Here is a 24,810-nt window from a genome sequence, read left to right as displayed (position 1 = left end):
AAATCTATCGATATCCGAATCCTCCTTGTCCCTGTTGCTGTTGGTAAATCATGTTGGGATTGAAACCCGTCATCTGCGGCATCATGCCTTGCATCGGCATGCCATTCAGCTGAGGCATCATACCTCCCATTGGCATTCCGGTCTGTTGAGGATACATACCGGTTGGTTGAGCCATCATTCCCCCAGGCGCGCCATTATACCCGGTCGCCAATGGCCGCAATGCATCATACTTGTTGGCACTCTGGGGCTGCTGTTCTTCTGGTTTACCGAAATCAGTCTTTTTCATCGCCGCAAAAATGTTGGAAGGCGCAAACTTATCGCCGCCCCCTCCAGAAGATTGTGGTTGAATTTGAGGCGGAGGAATAGAGGCGATGACGTTGAATGTGGTTTGTTGAGGTTGTATACCAGAAAAGCCTGTGTAATCTATTCATTGTAAGTTCAACCCATTGATGCAAGGATAAAAAGACCTACTAGGTTGCATCCCCATTTGACCACCAAAACCAGTCTGCTGCGGCATCATCTGAGGTTGCTGCGGTGGGAACCCTGTGGGCTGTGTTCTCAACGGAGACATAATATTATGCGTGGGTACAAACATCCCAGTAGCCTGAGACTGCATCGGATTCAACAAAGCCTGGTTTGCAGGCACAGGCGCCAGTGGTCCTCTCGCCCCGTTAGACATACCAGGCATGCCAGTTGGTTGGTTAAGTATCGGTATGGGCTGATTCGTATTCTGAGCCCCAGGTCTATAAGTGTTTCCTTGAATCTGTTGAGGAAGTTGTGCAGTTTGTTGAGGTTGCAATGTCTGCTGTGTAGGGACTTGAGTAGGCAATCCAACCATTCCAGACAATCCCTCAAAGCTTCCACCTGTGTTGTTCTGACTGGCACCCGTGCTAGGCGGTCGCAGGGCATTTATCTGAGCGATTAAAGAATCAGTCGAGCTGGCAACCTTTGGAGAGGAGGCTGACGCAGGTGCAGGTGGTGCAGAAGGTACAGATAGGGATGAAGTTGTTACGTTTGTATTGATGGCAGCAGGTGAAGGTGAAGCAGGCTTTGAAGCTGGTTTGATCGTCCAGGCGTCATCATCAAACCCACTTACTGCTGCCAGCTTCTTTGGCTCAGTTTCCGATGGGAAAATGTTTACAGGCGGAGGAGTTGGTGCACTAGGCGGACTAGGCGACAAGGTTGTCTTTGAGAGCTTATCGGTGGCAGCCACTAGTGCAGCTGGGTCCATTGATTCTGGGCCAGTCGATTTCTTCTCTGGTCTACCTCGGCGAGTGTTGTTGGACAATTTGCCATTTGGTCCTGTAAAGAGCCCAGGTGGAGCAGCAGTAGTGGAACCCCTTCTGTCATTCTTCTCATACTCTTGAAGTTGTCTAGCATAATCTTCGTCAGCAGCCATCTGCTTTTCCTGCTCCGGCGTCTTCTTTGTAAATTTAGCCTGTATAATTTTTCGAACTCTAATCACATCACCCTCACGCAAACCAAGAGATCGGAGAGTGCCGTTATCAAGATCAGGCAAGATCATTTCATCGATGCGGTCTCGCTCAAAGTTGGAAGCATATCGAGTACAATCATCCATATCGCATCCTGCCGAGAGGAAAAACTCAAACCAATCGAACGGTGGACGACGGTTTGCAGATGCTTTGGAGGCGCGCATCACCTCAATAGGAATAGGCTCTTCCGCACGGCGCATTGTTTCTGTAGACTTTTGACCTGATCTTTTACTCGACGATACACCTAGTGGTACATTGTCTTCATCCATGCTAGCCATTCTCGTCTTTTTCGCTTCATGACGACGGATCAATTCTGAATCACGTGCAGACATCTTTTCCATCGGTACGTCAATGATGACGCCGTTGAGTTTGTGCAAGCGAACTTTGCCATTGAACAGACCGAGGTATTCTGCCTCAACATTAAATTGGCCAGTCTTGTCACTCCATATTCGGATTTTAGCCGGATTCGGTTCTGCAAATGTCAATTCAGCATGGTATGTCTCAAGGGAAAGACCTACTTGGGCGACTGTTTTCAGGAGGGCGCGCAGGTGCCGCACCACTCCTGGAAGGTAAATTTCTAGCAGCCTTGGTTACATTATCGCCACTAGGCCGTTTATTGATCTCCGGAGGCCTTAATCCACCAGCTCGTGCTTCCTCTCTTGCCCGTTGGACCTGTTCTTCTCTCTTGCGACGTTCCTCTTCTTGTTGACGTGTGGCTTTACGAGCCGCACGTTCTCGCTGCTCCTCTTCAATCTGAAGCGCAAGTCGACGATCCTCTTCTTCTTGCCGACGGCGTTCTTCGGCGGCTGCTTGGATTCGTCGTCTTTCTTCTTGCTCAGTTGCCAACTGTCTTTGGTGTTCAGCTTCAAGCTGAGCAGCGGCGGCTGCTTCTCGCTGCCGTTCAACTTCCTTCTCAGCCTCAACATCTCTCTCGTCGTCTACGTCGGTCGCCTCCATAGCACCTGCATCCCCAAGCTGCACATACGCAGCAGGTATGACGCCTTGATACCCTTTACTGTCCTTTACCAACCACCATTCGTCGTTCTCCTTGTCAACGATTATGACAACATCATTCTCTTTCACAGTAAGCTCATCGTCCCCAGCGGCATCAAAGTCATACAATACAGTGGCAGTTTCAGAGTGAGGTCTGGGTGCAAAGTGCACACCTTTGGACTCCGGAGGAATGGCTCGAGAAGTGGCTGGAAGGGATTGAGTGGGAGGAGGAGCAAACATTGTAGGAGTTGGAGGACGCTCATCCTCTGAAGATGCCATTTGCTCATCATTGAGCAGCTCGAGGGCCTCGCCTGCAGCTGCTTTACTTTGCTCAAACTTGGCCAAGATGGCCTTGGCCGTATCGGAATTGCCGCAGTGGAGTTCCAACGGTTTTGAGAGAGAAGATAGTTGTAAGGAAAGGGTTTTTGAAGAGGATTGAGAGACAGAGATGAGGTCAGTAATTGGAAATTGCTTGACCGGAGCAGCCTATTGTCATGTCAATTGTAATTCAAGCAAAGTCCAAGTAACATACTTTATCGGTATCGGAGGCGAAGAAGACGGCTGCATTACCCACTCCCAAGGTCCCTTTCTTTTTCTTTTTACCATCTAATTCATTGACGCTCCATGTCTCCACTTTATCCTTGAGCTTCAACTGTCTTTTCTTTTCCTCCAATTCTCTCTCTTTCTCAGCTCGGCGCTGAGCCTCGATTTCCGCTTCAGCTTCTGCAGCATCGGCGACTTGGACTTGTTCCGAACTATCGAGAGGTTCACAATAGTTTTTCGGAACAAACCCGAGTTTGCGGGAATGGTCCCCATCAAGCTGGACCAAGAGCCACTCTTCTTCAATGGAATAGACGTGGATAACCGATTCGTCCGACATGGATAATTCTTCTGGAGAAGTTGAGTCGTAGGCAAACATTGCGCGTGTGGTAGTCAAAGGGGGAATCTACAAAGAGTCAGTTTTTTTCCATATTCTCGGGTATTCTGTATAAGTTAGATGGAACGAGAGCCACTCTATACTTCCATAGCACATCTCATCTTGTTCTCGCGACACTTCAAGTGACAGGCGCGTTACCATCATGCTGATGCGGACGCGCAGATAGCATGGTGACGTCGTCGTCGTCACCAGTCATTCCGCCAAACCCATTGTATCAGTCAGCGTAGAGCTGGATAGAAATGGTATGTAGCGTAGCAGAGTGGATGTCGCCCTTGTACGCATGCAGATATAGACTCACCTCTTCCACGTAGTTGGCAGGTACGAGCCCAACGCCACCTCCTGTACCCCCGTTGTCATCTTTGAGCTTTGATTTCCACCATCTGTATTCATAGGCGTCAGCTTCGTCATTCTTTATGGTATGGGACATACTCATCATCCTCTTTATCAATAATATAGAGTATCTGGTCTTCAGCGAAAGCCAACTCTGTCTCTGGATCTTGAGGAGTATAGTCGTACAAGGCTTTCGCCACTGCCACGTACGCCATTACTAATGCTTCAAGTAAAAAATAGATGGAAAGAAGAAAAGCAAAGATGAGATGTGAATAAGCTAATGATGGTCACAACACCACGAGGGTTGAAGGCGGCGATGTCCGCCTGCATTCTTCTGTTACATTTTACATTTTTTTATTGTTTTTAAATCATTATCCATATATCATATTATAATAATGTCTCGCCCAAATACAAGTCAGCCAAGACATGGAATGATTCACAATTCTTCTCTGCCAGGCCCGCGGAGAAATCCCGGCACAGTTCCAGGTGAGTGGACTCCCCATCTCACTTCTTCTCGTTTTGCTTACCATCTTTATCAGGTCTTGCAAGGACGGCTTCTTCTCTTAGGAAAGGGACATTACCAGCTCAGGCGTCTTCTCTATCATCTTTGCCGGCACATTTGAGGAATTTATCTGCACCTCACATACCTTCTCCTTTAGGTAAGGGCACCCCGGCTAGAGGACTTAAACAGTCTTTACCAGCACGTACGTCAAAGACTACGGAGCGACATGTGTTGCTTCCAGAAGACCCACAGCTGGCGCCGTTCCCTAAAAGCCCGTCACATCCATCCAGCTTGTCGAGTACTCCGCCGAGGCGGGATTCAATGAGCGGACCGTCGAGGGAAAGACAGCAGCATATCTATCAAGATGAGAGGAGTGACGCCGAAAGAATGAATAAACGTGAAAGAGAAGGAAACAATTTCCCTCGCTTGACAGCTTATGCTACAGCAGAGGGGTATAAATTGAAACTTTTACAAGCGTTCTTAAAGCGAGAACATGGCGTGAGCGTCTTGAGGGTGTATGACGATTGTGTTTATGCTGTCGGTTGCTTCGTTACTGATCCTATACTTTTCTTACTGACGTGTCGCGAAGGTCTATCATCTTCCATTGTTGCCCGGGTATGGTGCTACAACCAAAGTCCGTTCATCCCCCGTACTTAAACCTCCTACTGGTCCATCCTTGATGGAACGCATGACGCTTGCAGAAGAACAAGGTTATAACGATACATACTTTCCCAGAGATCCTCAAGAACCGGCACCTACAGACTACATTCTTGCGACCTCTCCAGGTAGAGTAGAAGTTGGAGCAACAGATTTAGATGCCTTTGTACAAGATGGTGAAGGAGAACGAAAAAGACGAGAAGAAGCTAGAGAACGAAGCGAGGAATGGGCAGAAGGTAAGGAACAAGGGCAAGGAGCAGAAGAGTATACGTCTGTAATAAATCCCTCGTCGCCTGAAGAACGGTTTCAGTCATACGAGCATGCCAAACACTCTGAACCTAAACAACTCGGAACGCACATGTCAGCAGAACACCCAGGCTATATCGAGCACACACCTTCAACTGCTCTTGTTCCCAATGATCTCCAACCAGTGGAGCCATCGGAATACCCTTTCTCTGCCAATCATCAGCTCGCTGTACACCACGAGGGACAAAAGTACATCCATTCGCAGCTGTTACACCGCCGAAAATCTCATGGTGCGCTAGGCAACATTGCTGAGGCAATTTTCTTCAATTATGGTGTATCCGTGTTCTTCGGTTTTAAGGAAATTCAAGAAAGAGAAATAATGGAAGATTGTGAGACTGTTGGTGCATGGACTGGGGGTTTGGGCGAGGATGATTGGGAAGCTGAAGAGTTTCATTATGTCGTATGTTTTGTTGCCATTGGTGGATTGTGACTGATACAGCATAGTTTGACCCGGACGCAGAGAATCCCAGAGTAAACAACGACATGTTCACATTCAAATCTCGCTCACATCTATTCAAACTTTCCTTGGCACATGCCATCGCTCAATCTACAAAGCTTTCCATATATGAATCTGTCATGCAAGAAACCCTGTCGCTCACTGTATCTTTTCCAAAAGAGCTGAGCATAACGGGACATTTGCAGTTGACAAGACGGGAGGCACTCAAATTGACGGGACGACTATTCAAATTACGAATGGACGTCAATCTCAGTGGAGGTATCTTGGATACACCTGAGTTGTTCTGGTCAGAAGCCTCGCTCTTTCCTCTTTACGAAGCCATTCACGAATACCTCGAGATTGGACCTCGTGTTCAAGTGCTCAATGACCGGCTGTCTGTTGCTGGTGATCTGGTGAGTGTTTAAATGGATGAGTCTGCTGGACCTGACAAGATGCAGCTGGAGATTATACATGAGTATATCGAGGAGCGCGCTACGCATAGAATCACATGGATCATCATCTGGCTCATTATTGTAGCTTGTTTTGTGGAATTTGTAAGCTTCTTGCTGAATCCATGAAAGACATTTGCTGATTGTCAACAAAGGGAGAGGTCATTGCAAGATTGATATTTCATGCCATTCCCAGAGAAGAAGGAGAATACATGCTGCTCAAAGCCCCTCGACTGCTACTCAAATTGGCAACATGATCCAATAATAGCTAAACATTGTCTAGCTTCTTATACGATCTATTGTTTGAGAGTCAATGTATGGTATATTCTTAATTTCTGATTTTTTTAATATCTTGATGATGATTTAGGTATTGGGAAGTTATGATGTAAGTGCGGCTTCTCAATTATTGTAGTGACGTCATTCGATTTCAAGCATCTAATTTTTTTACTAGTGTTTATAAACTAATTTCATTCCAATCATTTCTATTTCTCTTCTTCATCTATCTTTTCTATTTAAATTTAAGATGCTATCTAAACGCCTCATCAAGCTCACCCATACCATCCTATTCTCCCTCGTATTTCTCGCCTCCGTTGCTGCCCTCGGTGTCTCAAGTGCCATTGTTAAACACTACAATTCTAGAGGATATCCTCCTGTTAATAACCATGGCTATAGAGATAGGATCAGAATTCTGCTAGTAGCGAGCGTATGGACGACTGCCTCTGCCAGTGAGTGCTGATTGTGATTATGCTATTCTGCAGCCCGATCATTAGCAATTAATGGTCCATTGGGCAAAAGGCAGAGGGCATTGGAGATACCATGGCTAACGTTTGGCCATCAGTCATCCTTATGATTGGATTCCTTGCTGCTGGAGAAAACAATGCTGTTTTTGGTTTACTTACTCATATCATCCTTGTCACCATTGCCTTCCTCCTCTTCCTCATTGGAGTCTCGTCACTCACTGCGTTGACAGACAAAATTAGCTGCAGCAAGAGTGGTCAAGGGTTCGAGTGGTGTAAAGTGGTGAAAGGTTTGGTGGCTATAAGCTGGATAGACACGTGAGTGAACTTGTCATGGTACTTTGATGAAGGAAAGGCTGATGAATGGCTAGGATTTTTATATTTATCACGCTTGTTTTCCTCATTGTTCTTGCTTGCATGGCTCGAAGACGATACGGTGCATCCCGATCTACGCTATATCTCGATTAATCCTAACATTGGACTGCCTGATGGCTGCGAAATGGATTGAAACATGAGATCGTCTGGAATATATATCGCAGCGAAAGATTCCATTGGCCTTACCATCCAACTTTTAAACTATTATAATATATACTATGCTATATGAATTTCAATAATTGAGACATTCGTTATCAAAAACTGAACAGGATACGTAATCACGGAAGCAATTTTTGGCCGTGTTCAATTTAGTCCACATGGAATAGGAGTTTTTATTTCTTTAACTGAAAAACCAACGTTCAACTTCTTATATTTTGTTTAATAAAAGATAAATCTTCGAATTGAATACTTATCTTGTTCTATGTAACATAAAATTCAAACTCAATACTTTTCAACTCTCAGACGTCAACATCATCTATAGATATGTCAAGCTTGCCAATTGGCTCATCGGACGGCTCCCACGGTCTTACCCAGCATGGCCCTTCCCAGAGCCATCTTCCTGCACCGTTAACTTCATCTCAAACGCGCAAACAGCGCCGGATCACAAAATCTAACCCCTCAGCAACCAATGCTGACCGGCATAACGATGTCACTGATCAAATCCCTTCTTCTGTCACTTCTACCCAATTGGCTGTCGATTCCAGGTAATTATGACTCCCTGAAAGACAAGAATGGCTCCAAGCCGCAGGATGGATACAAGAGGACATCAGCCTACCTCAAGAAATGGGGATGCACCACCTCCTCGACGTCATCAGGTATACGAAGCAAAGTAAATGGAAAAGCCCTCCCATTCATGTCCCTACCCTTCAAAAGCTCATTCTTGGATATTACGCCTTTATTCGGATTGGATCAAGACCAGAGGCTGGAAAGATAGGACCGGAAATGGACAGGGACAATACATTATCCATCATGCACCAATTAATCACCATAGAGGTGTGGAGAGGAATGTCATGAGTGAGCAAATTATAAACACCATCTCAAACCCTTGCTGTTCGGCTGGACTATTAATAGACAACGTGCATATAGTTTTCACACAGTGGGACATCCTTAATCCTATCTTTAGTGACAGAGACGATATATCATGCCGTAACGATAGGAGGAAGTGGCTGAGCTAACGGTTGGAGGAAGATGGGTGGATTCTGAAGGGCTTTAACTAGTTTGTTGTTCACGATATTGAGATACTTGTGTAACTGGGATGCTGACGGCATAGTTTCCTGAAGCACAGAGCTCCAGCTTGCTTGTTAGTGATACGTGACATTGTCATAAACGTTCAGATACATGACATGGTAAAAGACGGAAGTGATAACTATTCATCATTACGTAGTCATGCAGATAGGGAGATTTATTAGTACGAACTGAACACTATGCAATTCGTTTGTAGAAATGAATTACCCTACTATCCACATGGTTATCATAACAAAACTCAGTGGGATACACCAGTGCCTTCAGGATTTCATTATTACGAACTGCACAGTGTTCAATTCGACCTAAGCAATGTATTACCCTAATGTAATGTATATATAATTCCTACTGCTATTTGTATCGCAGCTCGGCTTTAAAGATAGCCGACATTTACTTTTAAAAGTCCAGCTTGGCCGAAGCCATCAACGTATTCAAACAGCTTTATCTTGTTTCTTTGTCTTTTCTCTTCCTCTTATCAAACACAACGACTGAAAACATGGACATGCTAGGCATACCAGCATCTAGTGTAGTGAGAAAAGTGAGTATAGGGAATACGTCGTGGTGATCAATCCCTGAGTTCACCTCGCGTATATAAAAGTCGCTAATCTCAATATTTTTCTTATCTTCTTCTCCTTTTACAACACAAAATGGCATTCTTTGGCTTTGACAAATAGATCCCTACAATCATTGGCACGGTATTCTATGGTGGTATAGAGAAGTCCAACAGCTCAAGCTCTACTCCTCTCTTGCCCATTATCCCCAAGCCTAGTAAGTATTGTCGTGGACAAGACCTTGCAACTCGCTCACCAGACGTTTTTGATCACCCAGTCAAGCTCTTCCTCCTCCTCTTCTCCCTCGCCCATTCACACTCATGGCCTTTGATGTGGCATATTCGAGTATGGTGGTATGGCATCAAAGCGCGCTACTTGGCATATCGCAAGGGCCGAAGCAAGTATCTCGCCGAATGGAAAGCCCAGAATGACAAGAACGGCGGTGTAAGGAACCTGAAGGTCAGGCATAAAATGATTGCGGGTGTGGATGATTGTGATTACAACATGCACTTGAGCAACTCGTAAGAAAATGCTGCCCTCCAGCCGTTTACTAATACAGACTTGAAAAGGTCATACGCTAAAAACTCGGATGTGATCAAGATGGACTTTTGCATCCAAGCCATGTCGCCAGTGTTTTCGTCTGGCGCACATATGGCTCTCGGTGCTACCCACTACAATTTTTTTAGAGAAATTCCTATAGGAGCCAAGTACACTATAGAGACGTATATCGTCGGATGGGACGAGAAATGGTGTGTCTTGTGCAATGAGCCTTTTGTGCTGATAGTGGGCTGGCGATAGGTTTTTTGTTGCCTGTGAATTCCTTGTTTATCCTAAAAAGACCTCAAGAGCTGGCGCAGCGAGAGACAAAGCCACGCATACTATATCTCGCTCTATTCCACACATCATTCCTAGTATCTCTGACACTCCTACCCCCACAGTTTCCCCTATTTCGGGTCCTGGGTCAATGACTTCGGCTTTGGCTGCTGTTTCAGGCTCTGCCACACCACAAACCTCGTTGGGCAACAGAATTGAAGAAGTCAAGCGCTCTTGGGCTTCGAAACGAAAAGTACCACGGGCAGATGGTGGCGTCGTTCATTGTATAAGTATCAGCGAATACTGCTTCAAGATGAGTCGTATCACTATTCCTCCTGTAAGTCTCGTTTTTCACATTTAAACTTGGGTCGCAATGTCATGAATTTGTGGCTGACAAAGTTGACAGCGGATCGCTTTGTGGCTTTCCATGCAATCCCCCCTCAAAGGAAGAACAAGAACGAGCAAGAGCGGTTGTCATGTCAAGAGACGCTGGCAATGAATTCCTTCGCGGAGGTTGGAAAGAAGACCCCAACGCGGAGACGCTTGGTCTTGATATAGGCTTGGACAAGTCTGAGCGTATAGATGAGAGTTGGATCAACCATGGTGTTGAAGCCATGGGGAATGTCGTAAAAGGGATGAGCATGCTTTAAATTCGAAGCCATGCTGCACATCCAAATAGAACAGTATTTGTTAGAGACAGTGTCTATTCATCGGATAGAAAGTTTTGTATTTGAAAATTATCAACTGGCTACCAAGTGTCCATCCAAATAACCCTCATTCTGAATATCACGTGTATACCTCAAACTTCTCAACTGCTTCTGAGAAGCGCTATCATAGCCTGTGCTGCCACCCAGCTCACACTGGTGCTAAGTATGTAAATGTTGACACTCCATCTCAACCTTTTCTTCCACTTGACCTCCCTTCTATCGTCCAATGTTTTTGAAAATGTGGACTCAGCAACTCCAATTAAACCTTCTTCGTCGCTTGCCAGCTCATACTCTTGAGCGTTGTTGACTTGAGTAGCGACAGAGCTGTCCAAAGTGGCTTGCAACGAATGAACCTCGAGCGATCTTTGAACAGTTCTCCATTTTAGAAGAGAATCAAGCAACTGGGAACCATCTGTGAATGGAAAAGGAAGGAGGTTGAAGACGAACAGAGACAATGCTATGGTTTTTATATACCTATCATTTCGCGGTAAGTAACAAGGAAGAGTGGTACAGCAAAAAAAACAGTTCACCTGAGAAGCAGATCAAACACCCATACTCCATCCGCCCAACCTTTCGCACCCTTCATTCCAATTCTCACACTCTTGTATACCTCCTCTCTTGCACCATCCCACAACACAACCTTTTCCTTCCCATTTTTGCTTTTTCTAATGCGAAGAATCGATTCTGAAAGTGGCCTTACCAGTAACCATCGATCATCAGGGCAAGAACTTGTGGAAGGTATGTCTAGGATGGGATGAGGTGCTAAACAACGTGGAGGAGTAGGATTCTGAGGATCAACTGGTTTGAAAATTATACTCTCTAGCGATCTTGAATCATTGCATGGTGTAAAAGGAAGAGTGAGAAATGTGTCTTTGTTGACACACCATCCCTTGAATAAATTATCGGGTTCAGCAGAGTGGAGATAGTCCGTCCATCCGTTTAAAGTGAGTTGAATATCGTTGAGGTGTGAGATGGTGTCACCTGGTTGTAGATGCTTCGCCAGAGGAGATTTCTGTGGATAGTTAGATGTTTTGCTCAAAAAGTGCGATGAAACAAGCCCACCCAAGCGACCTCTTGGACGACTCCTTGGCCAGAACGGTCTTGCCAAAATAACGAGCCTAAACTGCTAGATGCAAGGAGCCGAAGAATGAGCCAAGTCACGAGATTATGTATAGGACCGGACGATGCAATTCTCATTTGAGCGTTCCTGTATTTGAATCAGGCGAGTTACATACCCCGTCTGGTCAGAGAGACTCACGGATTAAGAGCATCAATTGTTGACGGAAATTCAACAGTCATACTGGGTAAAAGGTAAGAAAGATTCAAGCTCACTCTTGTAGGCTGGACATCATCTCTTTGTAGTTGTCAACATTAGTCTTAGTATCTCTTTTGCACTTACAAAGCCGCACAAAGAGCGTGTCCTAATTCATGGATCAATTGGTTAAAGACGAGAGCAAAGACAAGAGAGGGGAAATGAGATAGAGGCACTGTGAGCCCAGGTATCTGGAAAAGTTAATTTTGAAGCCCAGCGGAACAAAACATACCAAGAGTTGAAGGCTCCTCGAGGAGGAGCTATCGCTGGGATAAACGCTGGCTTCCCGTTTGACCAACGTTTGGCCAATCCCTTCCACAGCCTGTCCAGACTTTACCGAGCTTCCAACATGTGCTCCAAGTTCACCCCAAACCTCTCTCCAAGAGTCTATACTAACCCAACCTATGCCCAACATTCCCAACGTCATGCCGACCAGTCCAATACCAATAGACAAGTCATAGAATTGCTTGAGTCTTCGTGTGTTTTTAAACTTGAGTATTGACAGCAACCAAGCCGGAGTATTATTCAGCGATACTGTACAGATCGAGTATGTCCAAGGAGGGTCGCACAAGACAGACCATTGCCCCTTGAATGAAGGAGCAGACCGTGAATTACCCGATATTAAGAGAGGGCGATGTAGTGGGAGATTATACCCAGTAGAAGAGAGAAAAGTGAGATGGTAGACACCGTAAAGCAAAAGTACAAGGAGAGCTGTAGGCAATAGCAATAAGGCGAATAGCATCTATAAACAGCTTCTTGTCCGGATTAGAAATAGAAAAGAAAAACAATATTTTATATAACGCTTGTCTAGAATTCCGGCGGCTATTGCCGCCTTTTCTCTTATCTCGTGCCTGAATTAAGGTCACAGATAATAGGTTATTTAATCTTAGCTGCAATTTAGCAGAATGAAATATATCAATTTTGTTTATCTTATCTTTTCGACTTACTTTTTATTTAACTCCCACTCATCCAAGGACATATAAGGCAGAGGACAACATTAAGTCTGGATATTCTCGAGCCAAGCAATTTTGCAAACGTTATGAGAAGAATACACATAGTGAGCATCTTGATAAATCTACAGATAGAATTATCTACCAACATTGTTATAGCTAGGGTTGGGCTCGGTTGGCACTCTTCTTGCCCACTATATCCGCCAAGCCAGCCCTAGACTTGCTATATCGCTTATCGTTCGCAAGCCAGAGTCATTTTCTGGAAGTTTGACTGTCACCAGATGCGGTGTAGCTTCTTCCTCTACCGGTTATAACTTTGAAAGACCCATTCCTTCAGGCGTAGACATTGATATTTTATTGGTGACGACAAAAGCTGCTCAGACACTACCTGCAATCCGTGCAATTTTTCCCCGCCTTGGCCCCAATTCTGTTATTGCTTTGCTACAAAACGGAATGGGCGTCGCTGAAGAACTCACGACGTTATGGCCAAAGCAAAGAGCTATGCCGTGGATTGTGCTTGGAATAACAACGCATGGTGTTGCTCCTGTATCAGGAGTGAGTAGAGGGGCAGTAATACACCACACTCCGTTTGGCCAAGGGGATGTCAAGTGGGGTTTGTTGCCTCAACAGCAAGGGATAGAGACCGAAAAGAGGATATTTCAATTATGTGAGGACTCTGTCATTAGATCAGTAGATGAGTCGTCACCCGGCATACATGCCCTTTCCCAGTTTGATAACCTCATACCTGCCCTACAAATCCTTTTGTCTGTATCTCTTCTCAACCCTGTCCTTTTACCATACGAAAAACTTCGAGAAGCCATGTTGATGAAGCTCGCTGCCAATGCAGTCATCAATCCCTTAACAGCGATCTTAGGGAGAGGACAGTTACCCAATGGATCATTATGCAAGGACGAAAATGGTGAGGAGTTGTTGAATGTCACTATTCAAGAAACTTCAAAAGTGCTTGTGGCATATCTGCAATCGCAAGACGTGACCGACGAGACGTTAGAAGCATTCAGATACCCTCAGTTGCGAAAACACATTACCAACGTGCTACAAGTCACATCGCAAAATACCTCTTCCATGGCCCTAGACATACGTGAGCAGAGAATGACAGAAGTGGAATACATTAATGGTCATGTAATCAAGTTGGGACAAAAGGCAAAAGTGACTACGCCAGTGAATGAGATGCTGTACAACATGATTCGGTTGATTGAGCACACTAGACAGTAGATGGCATATGCAATGCTATAGAGTACAACAAACAAGTAGCGCACCTAGCGTATCCATTCGTGCATCTTGAAGGCTGGGCTTGTGAAGTCGCTTAGCCCATCGTGGCCCAGTTCCAACAGCTTTACTCCTTCACATTGATCCTCCGCAGGAGTAACCAAAGGCTCAGGCAAAGAATTTTGTGTTTCGTTTGGTCTAGAAACAATTTAGTATTGATCAGCCATGTCATAATGTGCGACATAAGACAGCATACTGAGGTGAACCAAACACTTTCAGACCTCTAACATGGGTATCTTTACCGTTGAGATGGTTGGCAAATATAACAATCCTAAGGTAGTGACATTGTATTGCAGGTCTGCATCAATCAGTCATTGCTCAAAAGAAAGTCTGGATGCCTCACCCTTCCTTTTCGCCCTCTTCTGTGCCAGATTCTATAGGCCGCAATGGCATCATATGCCATCCATCTGGTTTGTTGAATTCCAGATATCGCACCTAGTCATACATTAAATAAGGTTTATGTCGGATAAAAGGTAGTTGCGCACTTCTTGAAGATCATGTACTCCTGTTCCAGCTCTAATGCCAATTTCTGACGGTGTGTAAGAGTCATCTCTAGGATGCGACATGTGAAGCGCTATTGACTGGAATGCGGTTAATAGTCAAGCAAGATTTACCCTGACACGTACAGAGATGTGTACTCTGCGAGGAAAAGAAAGGTCGATACAATGTGGTTGGCTTCCTTCAGACCTGCGGCATACATCATGAAAACCTTTATAATGAGACAAAAGAACACATACTGCCAGAACGTATTGTCATCACCATCTCTCAGATTATCCACGCCAAAGCCGTACTTGTGAGAAGAGACGCTCCATTGGGCAAGATGGGATATTTCTGGGCGGTCAAAAAGAGCATGAGAATCTAGCTCTTCTGCGAGATGAGTAGGAGAATGAGTCATTGGAGGAGTCGCCATTTTTTATTATTCTCTTCCTTGAAAATCATTGAATGAATGTATATCTTCAAAAAGAAAGAACACATTGACGCGACGCGTTTTTAATGTTGAAGTGGTGACATCATCACATTATACATCGTTACAGATTCAATTAGAAAAAATATCAATATAACAATAATGATTTATATCATCATATTGAAAATCCATTTGGATTTTGTAATGCTTACAGACAAAATGCTAATCGGCACTTTGTAATAGCGAATAGAGTAGAACAACTGACCAGTAAAAATAGACACCATTTGTATCTCTTTTACAGAAGTTGAAGATGTGTTTCATGCATAGTGCCTCTTCTCCTCTGCTCCAGTTTTATTCGTACTCTGAAAGCTGCTCATACATAAACTACAAGTCGACAAATCGTAGAGGCGTCAAGGTGCCACATCTGAATGCCGCCGGTAATCGCCGGCCTTGTACGCTTTCTTGTAGACATTTTATTGTAATTTCAATCTCTCAAAATCACTTTTGGTTTACTCCTTGAATTTATTATTCTAGTAACAAATACCTGTATCAGCGACGTCAAATGTAAGTCTAGCGCTCTTTCGCTGCAAAAATTCTTGACGCTATGACAGATGTCTATGCACTTTGCTCCCCAATGGGCGAAACCCATCAAACCCTCTGGTACTTCTACAATTACCACTCCTACAACTGAATTACCAGGTAGAAAAACGCCCACTTCAGCCATTTTCCCAGCTCTGGCTGGTAATTCGCGCTCGGCATCGCCCACAATTTCTACGCACCCGACTTTGTCTTACTCACGTGTCACCCATATGCCGTCATCGCCATCTGTCGCGACCGACGGTTACTTTCCCAATACGGAGATCAATGGAGAGGTCAATTCTCACCCGTTTAGATACAGCCGAGAGCAGATTCTTGCACTTTTTGACGAGAACAAGTTTAAGGAACGGCCGATTGAGCTTGTTGAAACGGCAGGAGGTGGGGGTGTCCTTGTCAACAAGAGCCTTAACAAGCCTGTTGGACTCAGAGAACTGAGCGAAACAGAAAAAAAGGCATGTCAAACCTAATGATGAAGGGGTTGTCTAACAGATAGTGCAGATTCTTGCCTCATCTGTTCACCCTACTCTTCCAACCCGGCGTCAGATCCAGCAAAGTAATTCAGCTTCTGGCGAAAACGCTAGTTTACCTACACGTCGCAATACTGGATATACAAGGGGCGAAGGTGGAGCATTCAACGGATCCATGGGCAAGATGGGATCGTTTGGTGGTAACATCTTGAGCCCTGGAGGATCAGATCATAAATCTCCAGGTGCTCTGGGCGGCGGATTTGGAGGTGTGGGAAAGAGGATGAATCGAAGGAATGACGACCACGGTGGTGGTATGTTGATATTGAAGAGTGTCTCAAATTGCGGCTGACGATATCTCAGAATCAAGGACGTCTGCAGCAACTTGGCGGTCGACACCAAAAACTCCTGGGAGCAGTTTTGAAGGTGTTCTTGGATTCGGGAACAATGGGCCTCCCACAGAACCTATCGAACCAAAGGAGATAGGGCAGAGAAAATGGAGGATTGCTGCTGGCCTTTCTGCCAGCAATACTGATAGGGTATGCTTTTTCTTGCTATTAAATCAGTAACAAGCTGATCGTGAAAAGACCTTAGAAGTTCCAATTACCAGCGAAGCAGCAACATCGGTCTCAGTTATAGCCACTCCATCTGCTACTCCAATCCCAGAGCGCGATGCGTCTGTACTTGAGCCTTCTCCTACTTTAACTCCTTCTCAACCTCAGCAAAGCACTCAGTTACCTTCCACTGCTGCTCGTTCCAGCCATGACCCTCCAGAGGAAGATCTTGGTGCTGCAGAGTGGTACTACCGAGATCCTAATGGCCAGGAGCAAGGTCCCTTTACGGGCACGCAGATGCACAACTGGCATGCGCACAAATACTTTGCTGATGATTTGCCTATTCGTCGTGTTTCCGAGTCAACTTACAGGCCTTTGGCTGAACTCAAGACTGCAACCGGTTCAGAAGACCACCCTTTCTTGACCCCTGTTCGAATCAGACAGTTGCCCGTAAATCTTCCTCTTCCTCTTTCTCTGGGATCACCTCAGCAAAATGCTGTTCACAATCTGCCTGACAATTTCCGCAATCTTGCTGTTCAGAGTCCTTTAGATAATGATCCACGTGTTTCTTCCCAGCCACATCTTCCCTCCGGCCCTGGACCATTTACTCCAGATTTTGACGCTTTTTCTCCCAATTATCCATTGACGCATCAACCTAACCCACTTTCTTCTGGCTATACTCATTCTCCGTCCCAGACATGGAACGCACTCAAACCTGGCCCTCAAAGTCTTCGTATGGGTTTATCACCTATGTCTCCTGTAAGTCAAACGCCGTTTCACAACTCTGGCGTTCCTTCGCCGATTGGCTCTGCCCCGTTGCAATATATGCAGCAGCAGCTGCAACATTTATCGCAACAGAGGGATTACGGTATGAGGTCTGCACATGGGGAGATTTATGGACAAACATGGAATCAACCACATGGGTATCCTCAACAAGCGTCATTTCAGCAAACACCACAACAGCCGCAAACCGCGCCAATGCAGGGATGGGAGCAGCCACAATTTCAGCAAATTCCTCAAAAACCTCAACCAGTTGCGCAGCCTCAAATTGATGTTGCTTATACCCAAGATCAGTCTGCACCCACTCGACAAATTGAGCCAGTAATGGAAGCTCAGCCTTTGCTAAGCGAAACACAAGCGAAACACACTTCTGAACACGAACATGAAATTGAGCTCATGCAGTCGAAAAGTGTGATGGAGGAAACTAATGCAACGTCATCCCCTGTTTCTGTTACTCCTGAGCCTGTTCTTCCTTTGACTCAGAATGTATGGGCAAAAACCTATCAAAAAGCATCTGCACCAAGCGTCACCGGTTTTCCTGCGCCTGGTACTGTTGGCAAAACCGCTACGATACCCAAAAATATTGAAGATGCCGCTACCATTATTCCTACCCCTACCCAACTTCCGCAAGCCATAGATGTTGCTACTCCTGGTCCCACCAGCTCTGACGCTTCTTCTGCCGAGAAGATTAAGCCTAAAGTAGCTCCTTGGGCGGTCAAAGTAGAAGAACGTACTGCTCCAAGCCTGTCTTTGCGAGATATACAGGAAGCCGAGGTTAAGCGTGCTGAGGTAAAGAGGGCGGCGTTAGCCGAAGCTCGTGTAGCTAGCGCCTCTCCAAAACCGGCTTCAATAAAGGATGATGAACTTCCTGCTAGTATGTCTTGGGGTCTCGCTTCCCAATCCAAAGGCGTTGCTGGGTTAGGTGCTTCTGCTACTGTTCCTAGTCCCATATTACCTGTTTGGGGCGGTGCTGGTGATGCTCCTAAAAAGACTCTGAAACAGATTCAAGCAGAAGAAGAGCATCGCAAGACTAAAGCTACACAAGCTGCCAGACTTGTCCAGGGTCAGAATGCTGGTGCGGGCGTGAGCGTGGGAACGAGAAGGGGTTATGCCGATTTAGCTGCTGCGCCAGTTAAAAAGGACGAGTCACTTCCTGGATGGTCGACTGTGGGCGCTGGTGGTCGGGTGACTAGCGCTGCTACCACTTTCAAAACTACCATGCCAGTTAAGGCTGCTATCCCTGTTGCGCCTAAGTCCATGTCCGTACCTGTTGCTGTTGCAACCGCTGTTAAGAAGACCAATGGCCCCGTATCCCTTGCAGACGACAGTGCTCCCTCAGTTGAGTTTATCCGTTGGACTAAGCAAGCTTTGACAGGCTTCAAAGGTGATGTCGATGACTTCATCTCCGTCCTCTTGTCCTTTCCTATTGATCCCCCTGCTGCTGCCAAAGCTGACCAAATGGAAATCATCTCTGATTCTGTATACGCCAACTCGTCGACTCTTGATGGCCGGAGGTTCGCTCAGGAATTTATGATGAAGCGAAAGACAGATGCCAAAGCAAATAAAATACAGGGGGGTCAAAAGATTCAAAGCCTGGCGGATGTGGTTAAGACGCAGCCCAAGATGAAGGATGACACTGGATTTAAAATTGTTAAGGCTAAGGGAAAAAAGAAGAATTGAGAATACAGGGGCTTTGGCGAATGAGATGCATGTGGAGGATGTCATTTTGCATGTGGTTTTTGGTTTCTCTAGTTGGCATTTCCAATTGGCATGCATGGTATGCATAAGCAATATCAACCCCGACTGATTTCGTCAAACATCTTTTTGTTGATGGCATGATTTCGTATTAACATGGTATAGCGGCATAACAAACATCGTACGGAATACAAGGGTAATATCTAAAATACAACTCAAATTAACATTGTATCCAATCTTCAACCTCGTCATCCCAGCCAAGTAAATGTGGGTCCACGCTAAGACCACGCATGAGAGCACCATAGTCCCATGTCATCTCGTTGTTTTTACTCTCATTCGTATCTTCTGAATCAACAGCCTGACACTGACTAGACGCATTATAAGCTCGATATCTGTTAGATTTCTCTGTGGAATTACTACTCAATTTGAAGTAAGCACTCACTATTGTAAGGACAACAGCTGCAAGACTCACTCATCGCCATAATGTTTCAGCCCGTTTAGGAACTTGACCACGTCTTGATCTTTGCCATCATCCAACAATGGGTTTCCTTCGTCATCTACCACATCGCCATTCTTGTCTTTGGGCATCTTATCTAACAGCTCCTTTTGTTCCGGTGTCAATTCACTATAGCAAGATTCATGTGTGTGATAAGAGTAAGAGGTGTATGGTGAGACGAAGGGGTTGTGTGAGTTATTGTTGATAGGCCGAGGAACGAGGTTGTACAGTCTCTCGACCATCTCACGCCCTGCACTTCTCCAAGTGCTTATCAGTTCATGCAGATGTTGTTCTGAATTGTCTCCATCATACTTGACAGCTTTTCGAAGCAAAATCACCTCATTTTGGAGGGTTATTATGGTCGCTTGGCCGCTTTTATGGGCAGAGGTGCTTGGCGGCAAGAAAACTGAAGTTGGAGAAGGAGCGTCGGAACGAATGGCTCGGACGGGTGTTTTGAATGGTTTCGACAATTTGTGCGAACGTATACTAGAAGGAGTGGAAGACATAGGCTCGGTTAGTGTGGTGGCAGTCGTTGCTGGAGAGGTGATGACTGTGGAAGAAGAGGAGCTTGGAGTGGAGAATGAGCATGTCTCAGGAATGGGATATATGTGCGAAGGCGAGGGTGCTTTGTGTTGAACTTTGGCCAGTGTGATACGTGTTGGCGGTCGAAATGGTTTTTTGAGAACTCGATCCACCGCGCCATTTATACTCTACCACTCCATGTCAGTAACATTAGTTTGATGGACTCTAGCAGCTTACCTGACATAGCGATCTTTTCAGCTTTGAATGTGACCCTTGATGACCAGGCCTCTTGCCAACCCTCCATTGGTCGCTATCTTTTATTTGTTCCTCATAAATAGCCTCAACGTCGTCTGCTACTGGGTCATCTAACCTTGGGCGTTTGGAAGAGTCGTTGTGGAAATCAGAATAGAAGATGTCGGATGGAATAGATTGAGGTTCGAGTGTGATTTTGGTGACGGGTGGGCGCTTCTTGGACTGGATGTGCGTTTCAGAGTCGACCGTTTCATTTAAAATCGTCGACTGAACGACACTGGGATATAATTTGGAACTTTCATGAGAGATTTCTCTTAAATGCAGGCTATTGTTTTCATTGTTGCAATCGGATGGAGGGCTAGCTGGATTATAGGAATCCATGACTGGGCTATAACCGTCAGCCGAGGAATCACATTCAACTAAAGCAGCATCTTGGGCTTGAAGTATAGGGTCAGCGGGTATAGCGTGTAAAGCCGGGGAAGACGTGTTGTACTTGATGGATGGATTGACGTTGACATCTTGCATCCCACATGTTGAACCAGTAATCGAGGTCGTCACAGTAGCATTCAATAACTCTGTGATTCTAAAGTTAGTGCCCATGGAAGAGTTCTTCGAGTTTAGCATGACAGGTTCTTTGATGGAAAGAGATGTTTTGATGTCTTGATGGACGAGCGGAACGTTGGTTAGTAGTCGGTCAGAACGGTATGTAACCATTAAAGTTAGATTATCTTGTGAACACGATTCTTTCGGGAAATCTGTTAGCTTGCTGGGAATAAATAGTAGTGTTTTTGGAATAGTGAATGAATCTGATATAACTCGACGGAAGGGTTCATTAAAAATGAGCGACGAGCATAACGCTTCTCTTGGAAAGTGAAGACATATTGGGCTCTGGAAAAGCGATATCGTATTTATTCTTGTTTGCTCGTTGCGCATGCTTTGATGATAGACTGTAGACTTGCAAGCAGTAAGTTTGGGTCGTTTGATGAGGGTCATACAGGGGTTGGCCTTTTGTAAAGCTGAGTCTTCAGAAAAGCGTCTCAAAGGCGGTTCATCGTGTTCATGACGACGTTTTCTAGGACTTGTCAAAGACACTGTACAGATGTCTTTAGTCGCATGTTCATCCATATAGAAATCAACGGCTTGTGTCGTGTCGACTGACGTGTCGGGCCAACTCATGGATATTTCCTGATTCTGTTCTTCTGGATTTAAAGCGAGTTGATCACAATCACGAGCAAACTTCGACATATCTGTCTTGGTATTTTCAAGGGTGATATTTTTATTTGCAATCGATTTTATGGTTTGATCAATGTCATCATGTTTGACTAGACACACGTCTTCAAGATGATATTTCGACGAAATGGACTCTTGAAGCTCTTGGCGGTTGATGACTTCTTCGAGAAGGGCCATTTCTAGGGCAATCAGCATTGCTTGTGAATACGGAGATAACGTTTTCGTGCGCAACGGGTGGACTGTAAGCACGCGGGCAAACACCTCGTTAAAGGTGAATAACGGTGATTGAGCCAATACCACGTCAGCCGCATCCCCCTAACAAGTCAGCATTAACACTCGCGCCGTCACCACCAGCCTCACACTTTGCCGCGCGATGCACCCCATGGATTCATCGCCAACATTCTCAGTCGACCAAGTAGCGAATTTTCTGGGTAGGAAAATGGACGATGGCTGAGGATTGGGTGTCCATAACACCAATGCTGTAGATATTGCCTGATGGTTGACATAAAACATTGTTAGTTGCAAAATACAAATGCAACATTACAAGTGGCAAAATACAACAAAGTAGAGAAAAAAAAAAAAAACAGTCTTGTCAATGATCTGTGCGCAACGCGTCGACGCGTTGCGCCTCCACCTCCACTTCCTGGATACCAAAGCGGCATCCTCCGCCCGCCACATCGGATATAACCCAGCATGTGTCAGAAGCAGATAGGCTTGCGGAGTAACTGGCACGCCTAACTAGGTGTCACGTAACGTAGCTTCATAAATATTCATGTTTATCGTTTACCTTTCTATGCAATATCTACAAACGGAGTCAAATCCTTGACAGCATCTTCAAGTCACGTGATTCTCCTTGGAACATCCCTCCCTGCTCTACACAGCCAAACCTAAAGCACCGTGTAACACCGATCAATTTGATAAGCTTAGCCACCTCATCTTCCACGTCATCATTATCACCTCAGCAGTACACTCCGCCAAGTATTACCGAAATCGGCCATCAGCCAATAACACATTTTGCATAACGGTGAGTCGGAGTTGTGACGGCGAACGCCGAAGATGACATTGACGACAGAGCGGCGAGTGCCGCCTGTGAGATGGGATTTGTTGACAAATCAAAGGGCTAACTTGCAATCTTTCTTTTCCATTTCTGACAATATCTGTTATGCGTCCTACTCATCGTTCATTTGCCACTTCTCCGTCATTATCCGCCACCAGCTACAGCCATCCACCACCGATATCCCTCTTGCCACACTCTCAAATCCAGCGACCCCTTCCAGAGACACACCAGCCCATGTCGACGGCCAAAGGTGGCAATATGCAAAACATAAACATCCCAGCAGACTCGGTGACGGAAGGCCTGAAGCCTATTGAGCAAATTCTCAAAAGAGCTAAGGAACTCAAACTCGCAGAACCGATTGTATCTTATTGGTGTAGGTGTGCCCTTGTTCCTCGAGTTAAGTTGACACTGTATAGGCTGCTTCTCTGCTGCTCAGAAAGCGCTCAAAGTGCAAAATAGGTCCAAAGAGGATACCATCTTTCTCATGTCTTTAATTGATGCTCTGGAACAGGCAAGTCTGTCAGATGGGACCTAACTGACTAGTGCCAGATGAAAACAGCGCTGGCCAATAGCGAAGCGATCACAAGCGAAGCTGCCGGCGCCGCCTACGTCGAAAACTTTGCTCTCAAAGTCTTCATGTCTGCGGACAATGATGACCGCGCTGGAATTACCGGAAAGTATGTAGCATGGCCAAGATATCGCCTGACATAACGATAGGGCAACGATTCGAAAATTTGTCGTCGCTGGTCAGTTTATCGAAGTTCTCCGGTGTTTCGAACACGGGATGACTGAGGAAGTACGCCTATTTTTTTTAATCATTCACATGTACAGCAGCTGACAGGCACCATTGTGTTAGATGGAACAAAAGCTCCAGTATGCCCGGTGGAAGGCCGCGGACGGAGCCAAAGCTCTCAGAGAAGGACGTACGCCAACTGTCGGTCCACGTGAGTGATGTATACATGGATACAGCTGATTGAAATGTAGCTATCCCGGAGAATGATGGATCTTCTCTTCCTGCAATGACCGTCGGATCTCCAGGCGGTTTACCTACCCAGCTCCAATCTCCACCTAAGCCTTTTGATACTTCGCGCCACGGGTCATTCTCATCGGGTCAGCGTCCCGCTATACCTTCACCGCCACTAGGCACCGGCCCTATTCTCTCTCCACGGCCGTCTCCGGCGCTGAGTGCCCGCAATAATGCACCTACTATTGATACTTCCATCTCGCTTCATACACCCAAGAGTACCAACAGTGGATCTGGAGCTTGGAGCACCGTCGCTACTCCCGGTCTACCGGATGAAGACGACGCTCAACTCCATTTCGACTTGCACAAGTCTGACGGCCATGTCTCGTCTTCTTCCGTAACTCCGCCAGAAGGTTCGCCCCCAGGTGAGAGAAAGAATGTAAGGTTTATGGGCCCCGATGGAGCTCCACTTTCGCCAGCCTCGACACAAATCACGATATCATCCTACACTGCTCCTCCTGCACCGCCTCCTACAGACATATCCTCTCCTAGACGCTCTCCCAAGCCTGTGGCCCCTGTTGTTGTCGGTCCACCTCCAGGTCGTCCAAGAGGCGATTCTTCTGCCTCATCTCGATCCTCTGGCGAGAAACATCATCCCATTCACCAGCTGGACTCTAAACACTCGTCCGCCAATGCAATTAGCATCCCTCGCCCCAGGAGAGGATCCACGGCGTCACAGCGACCCAACGTCCCATCGTCTGTCAGCGTTCCGCCTGCTCCTCCACCCTCGCTCGCTTCAGTTCCCGCCCGGCCACCTCCTGTTCAACCTCACTCACATGGACTGGGATTGACGTCGCCTACACCAGCGCCCAAGAGTTTGAGTAGAAAAGATGTTGAGCAGACCCAAAAACACGCCAAATGGGCTATCAGTGCGTTGGAATTTGATGACTATGAGACAGCAAGAAGTGAGCTGAGAAAAGCACTCAAGTTGCTCGGTGGATAAAGGACGATGTCGTTAAAAGAGGGGCCATATACAAATGACTGACAATATGGGTGGTCTTGGAGGCACTCAATATTTTGTACGAGAGTGTAGAGATCTGTTGAGGTACAGAGAATGATAATGATGATACTCTAGACAAACAGTGATATAACCCAGATAGAGTCGTAAGCCTCTCTCTGAGTAACACTCTCATTATACTTGTTTGATCATCAGCTGGT

The 24,810-nt window shown here is 45.9% G+C and overlaps 11 protein-coding genes across 11 annotated transcripts; 7 read left to right on the top strand and 4 right to left on the bottom strand.

Annotated features, from left to right (window-relative positions):
• Window positions 1-4: 4 nt before the first annotated feature.
• L203_103146 (uncharacterized protein) lies at window positions 5-3,968 on the bottom strand (the record flags this gene model as incomplete). The annotated part of the gene is made up of 6 exons (XM_066212552.1): window positions 5-423; window positions 472-1,965; window positions 2,012-2,972; window positions 3,019-3,432; window positions 3,722-3,803; window positions 3,853-3,968. The coding sequence occupies 6 exons, from the start codon at window positions 3,966-3,968 to the stop codon at window positions 5-7; spliced, it is 3,486 nt and encodes a 1,161-aa protein (XP_066068649.1).
• Window positions 3,969-4,148: 180 nt separating this feature from the next.
• L203_103145 (uncharacterized protein) lies at window positions 4,149-6,360 on the top strand (the record flags this gene model as incomplete). The annotated part of the gene is made up of 6 exons (XM_066212551.1): window positions 4,149-4,239; window positions 4,293-4,792; window positions 4,845-5,618; window positions 5,663-6,067; window positions 6,113-6,208; window positions 6,259-6,360. The coding sequence occupies 6 exons, from the start codon at window positions 4,149-4,151 to the stop codon at window positions 6,358-6,360; spliced, it is 1,968 nt and encodes a 655-aa protein (XP_066068648.1).
• A 266-nt stretch (window positions 6,361-6,626) lies between these two features.
• Window positions 6,627-7,308, top strand: L203_103144 (uncharacterized protein; the record flags this gene model as incomplete). Its single annotated transcript, XM_066212550.1, has 3 exons — window positions 6,627-6,828; window positions 6,942-7,158; window positions 7,212-7,308. 3 exons carry the CDS (start codon window positions 6,627-6,629, stop codon window positions 7,306-7,308), a joined length of 516 nt encoding a protein of 171 aa, XP_066068647.1.
• A 390-nt stretch (window positions 7,309-7,698) lies between these two features.
• L203_103143 (uncharacterized protein) lies at window positions 7,699-8,390 on the top strand (the record flags this gene model as incomplete). Its single annotated transcript, XM_066212549.1, has 4 exons — window positions 7,699-7,919; window positions 7,964-8,044; window positions 8,150-8,229; window positions 8,287-8,390. 4 exons carry the CDS (start codon window positions 7,699-7,701, stop codon window positions 8,388-8,390), a joined length of 486 nt encoding a protein of 161 aa, XP_066068646.1.
• Window positions 8,391-8,953: 563 nt separating this feature from the next.
• L203_103142 (uncharacterized protein) lies at window positions 8,954-10,320 on the top strand (the record flags this gene model as incomplete). Its single annotated transcript, XM_066212548.1, has 6 exons — window positions 8,954-8,995; window positions 9,132-9,225; window positions 9,286-9,529; window positions 9,578-9,757; window positions 9,807-10,158; window positions 10,228-10,320. 6 exons carry the CDS (start codon window positions 8,954-8,956, stop codon window positions 10,318-10,320), a joined length of 1,005 nt encoding a protein of 334 aa, XP_066068645.1.
• Window positions 10,321-10,629: 309 nt separating this feature from the next.
• L203_103141 (uncharacterized protein) lies at window positions 10,630-12,582 on the bottom strand (the record flags this gene model as incomplete). Its single annotated transcript, XM_066212547.1, has 7 exons — window positions 10,630-11,002; window positions 11,059-11,540; window positions 11,591-11,735; window positions 11,787-11,882; window positions 11,928-12,015; window positions 12,073-12,100; window positions 12,178-12,582. 7 exons carry the CDS (start codon window positions 12,580-12,582, stop codon window positions 10,630-10,632), a joined length of 1,617 nt encoding a protein of 538 aa, XP_066068644.1.
• A 297-nt stretch (window positions 12,583-12,879) lies between these two features.
• On the top strand, window positions 12,880-14,023 carry L203_103140 (uncharacterized protein; the record flags this gene model as incomplete). The annotated part of the gene is made up of 2 exons (XM_066212546.1): window positions 12,880-12,897; window positions 12,950-14,023. 2 exons carry the CDS (start codon window positions 12,880-12,882, stop codon window positions 14,021-14,023), a joined length of 1,092 nt encoding a protein of 363 aa, XP_066068643.1.
• A 44-nt stretch (window positions 14,024-14,067) lies between these two features.
• On the bottom strand, window positions 14,068-14,987 carry L203_103139 (uncharacterized protein; the record flags this gene model as incomplete). The annotated part of the gene is made up of 6 exons (XM_066212545.1): window positions 14,068-14,215; window positions 14,274-14,375; window positions 14,421-14,512; window positions 14,563-14,658; window positions 14,704-14,764; window positions 14,815-14,987. The coding sequence occupies 6 exons, from the start codon at window positions 14,985-14,987 to the stop codon at window positions 14,068-14,070; spliced, it is 672 nt and encodes a 223-aa protein (XP_066068642.1).
• Window positions 14,988-15,592: 605 nt separating this feature from the next.
• On the top strand, window positions 15,593-19,056 carry L203_103138 (uncharacterized protein; the record flags this gene model as incomplete). Its single annotated transcript, XM_066212544.1, has 4 exons — window positions 15,593-16,030; window positions 16,077-16,356; window positions 16,406-16,581; window positions 16,630-19,056. The coding sequence occupies 4 exons, from the start codon at window positions 15,593-15,595 to the stop codon at window positions 19,054-19,056; spliced, it is 3,321 nt and encodes a 1,106-aa protein (XP_066068641.1).
• Window positions 19,057-19,291: 235 nt separating this feature from the next.
• L203_103137 (uncharacterized protein) lies at window positions 19,292-22,084 on the bottom strand (the record flags this gene model as incomplete). The annotated part of the gene is made up of 4 exons (XM_066212543.1): window positions 19,292-19,487; window positions 19,544-20,277; window positions 20,327-21,886; window positions 21,932-22,084. 4 exons carry the CDS (start codon window positions 22,082-22,084, stop codon window positions 19,292-19,294), a joined length of 2,643 nt encoding a protein of 880 aa, XP_066068640.1.
• Window positions 22,085-22,733: 649 nt separating this feature from the next.
• Window positions 22,734-24,595, top strand: L203_103136 (uncharacterized protein; the record flags this gene model as incomplete). The annotated part of the gene is made up of 6 exons (XM_066212542.1): window positions 22,734-23,001; window positions 23,045-23,143; window positions 23,188-23,266; window positions 23,346-23,424; window positions 23,485-23,551; window positions 23,613-24,595. The coding sequence occupies 6 exons, from the start codon at window positions 22,734-22,736 to the stop codon at window positions 24,593-24,595; spliced, it is 1,575 nt and encodes a 524-aa protein (XP_066068639.1).
• Window positions 24,596-24,810: the final 215 nt, after the last annotated feature.

Source organism: Cryptococcus depauperatus, chromosome 3 (assembly GCF_001720195.1).
Source record: "Cryptococcus depauperatus CBS 7841 chromosome 3, complete sequence".
In the NCBI taxonomy this organism is placed as follows: domain Eukaryota; kingdom Fungi; phylum Basidiomycota; class Tremellomycetes; order Tremellales; family Cryptococcaceae; genus Cryptococcus; species Cryptococcus depauperatus.
This window is presented reverse-complemented; position numbering and strand designations above follow the sequence as displayed.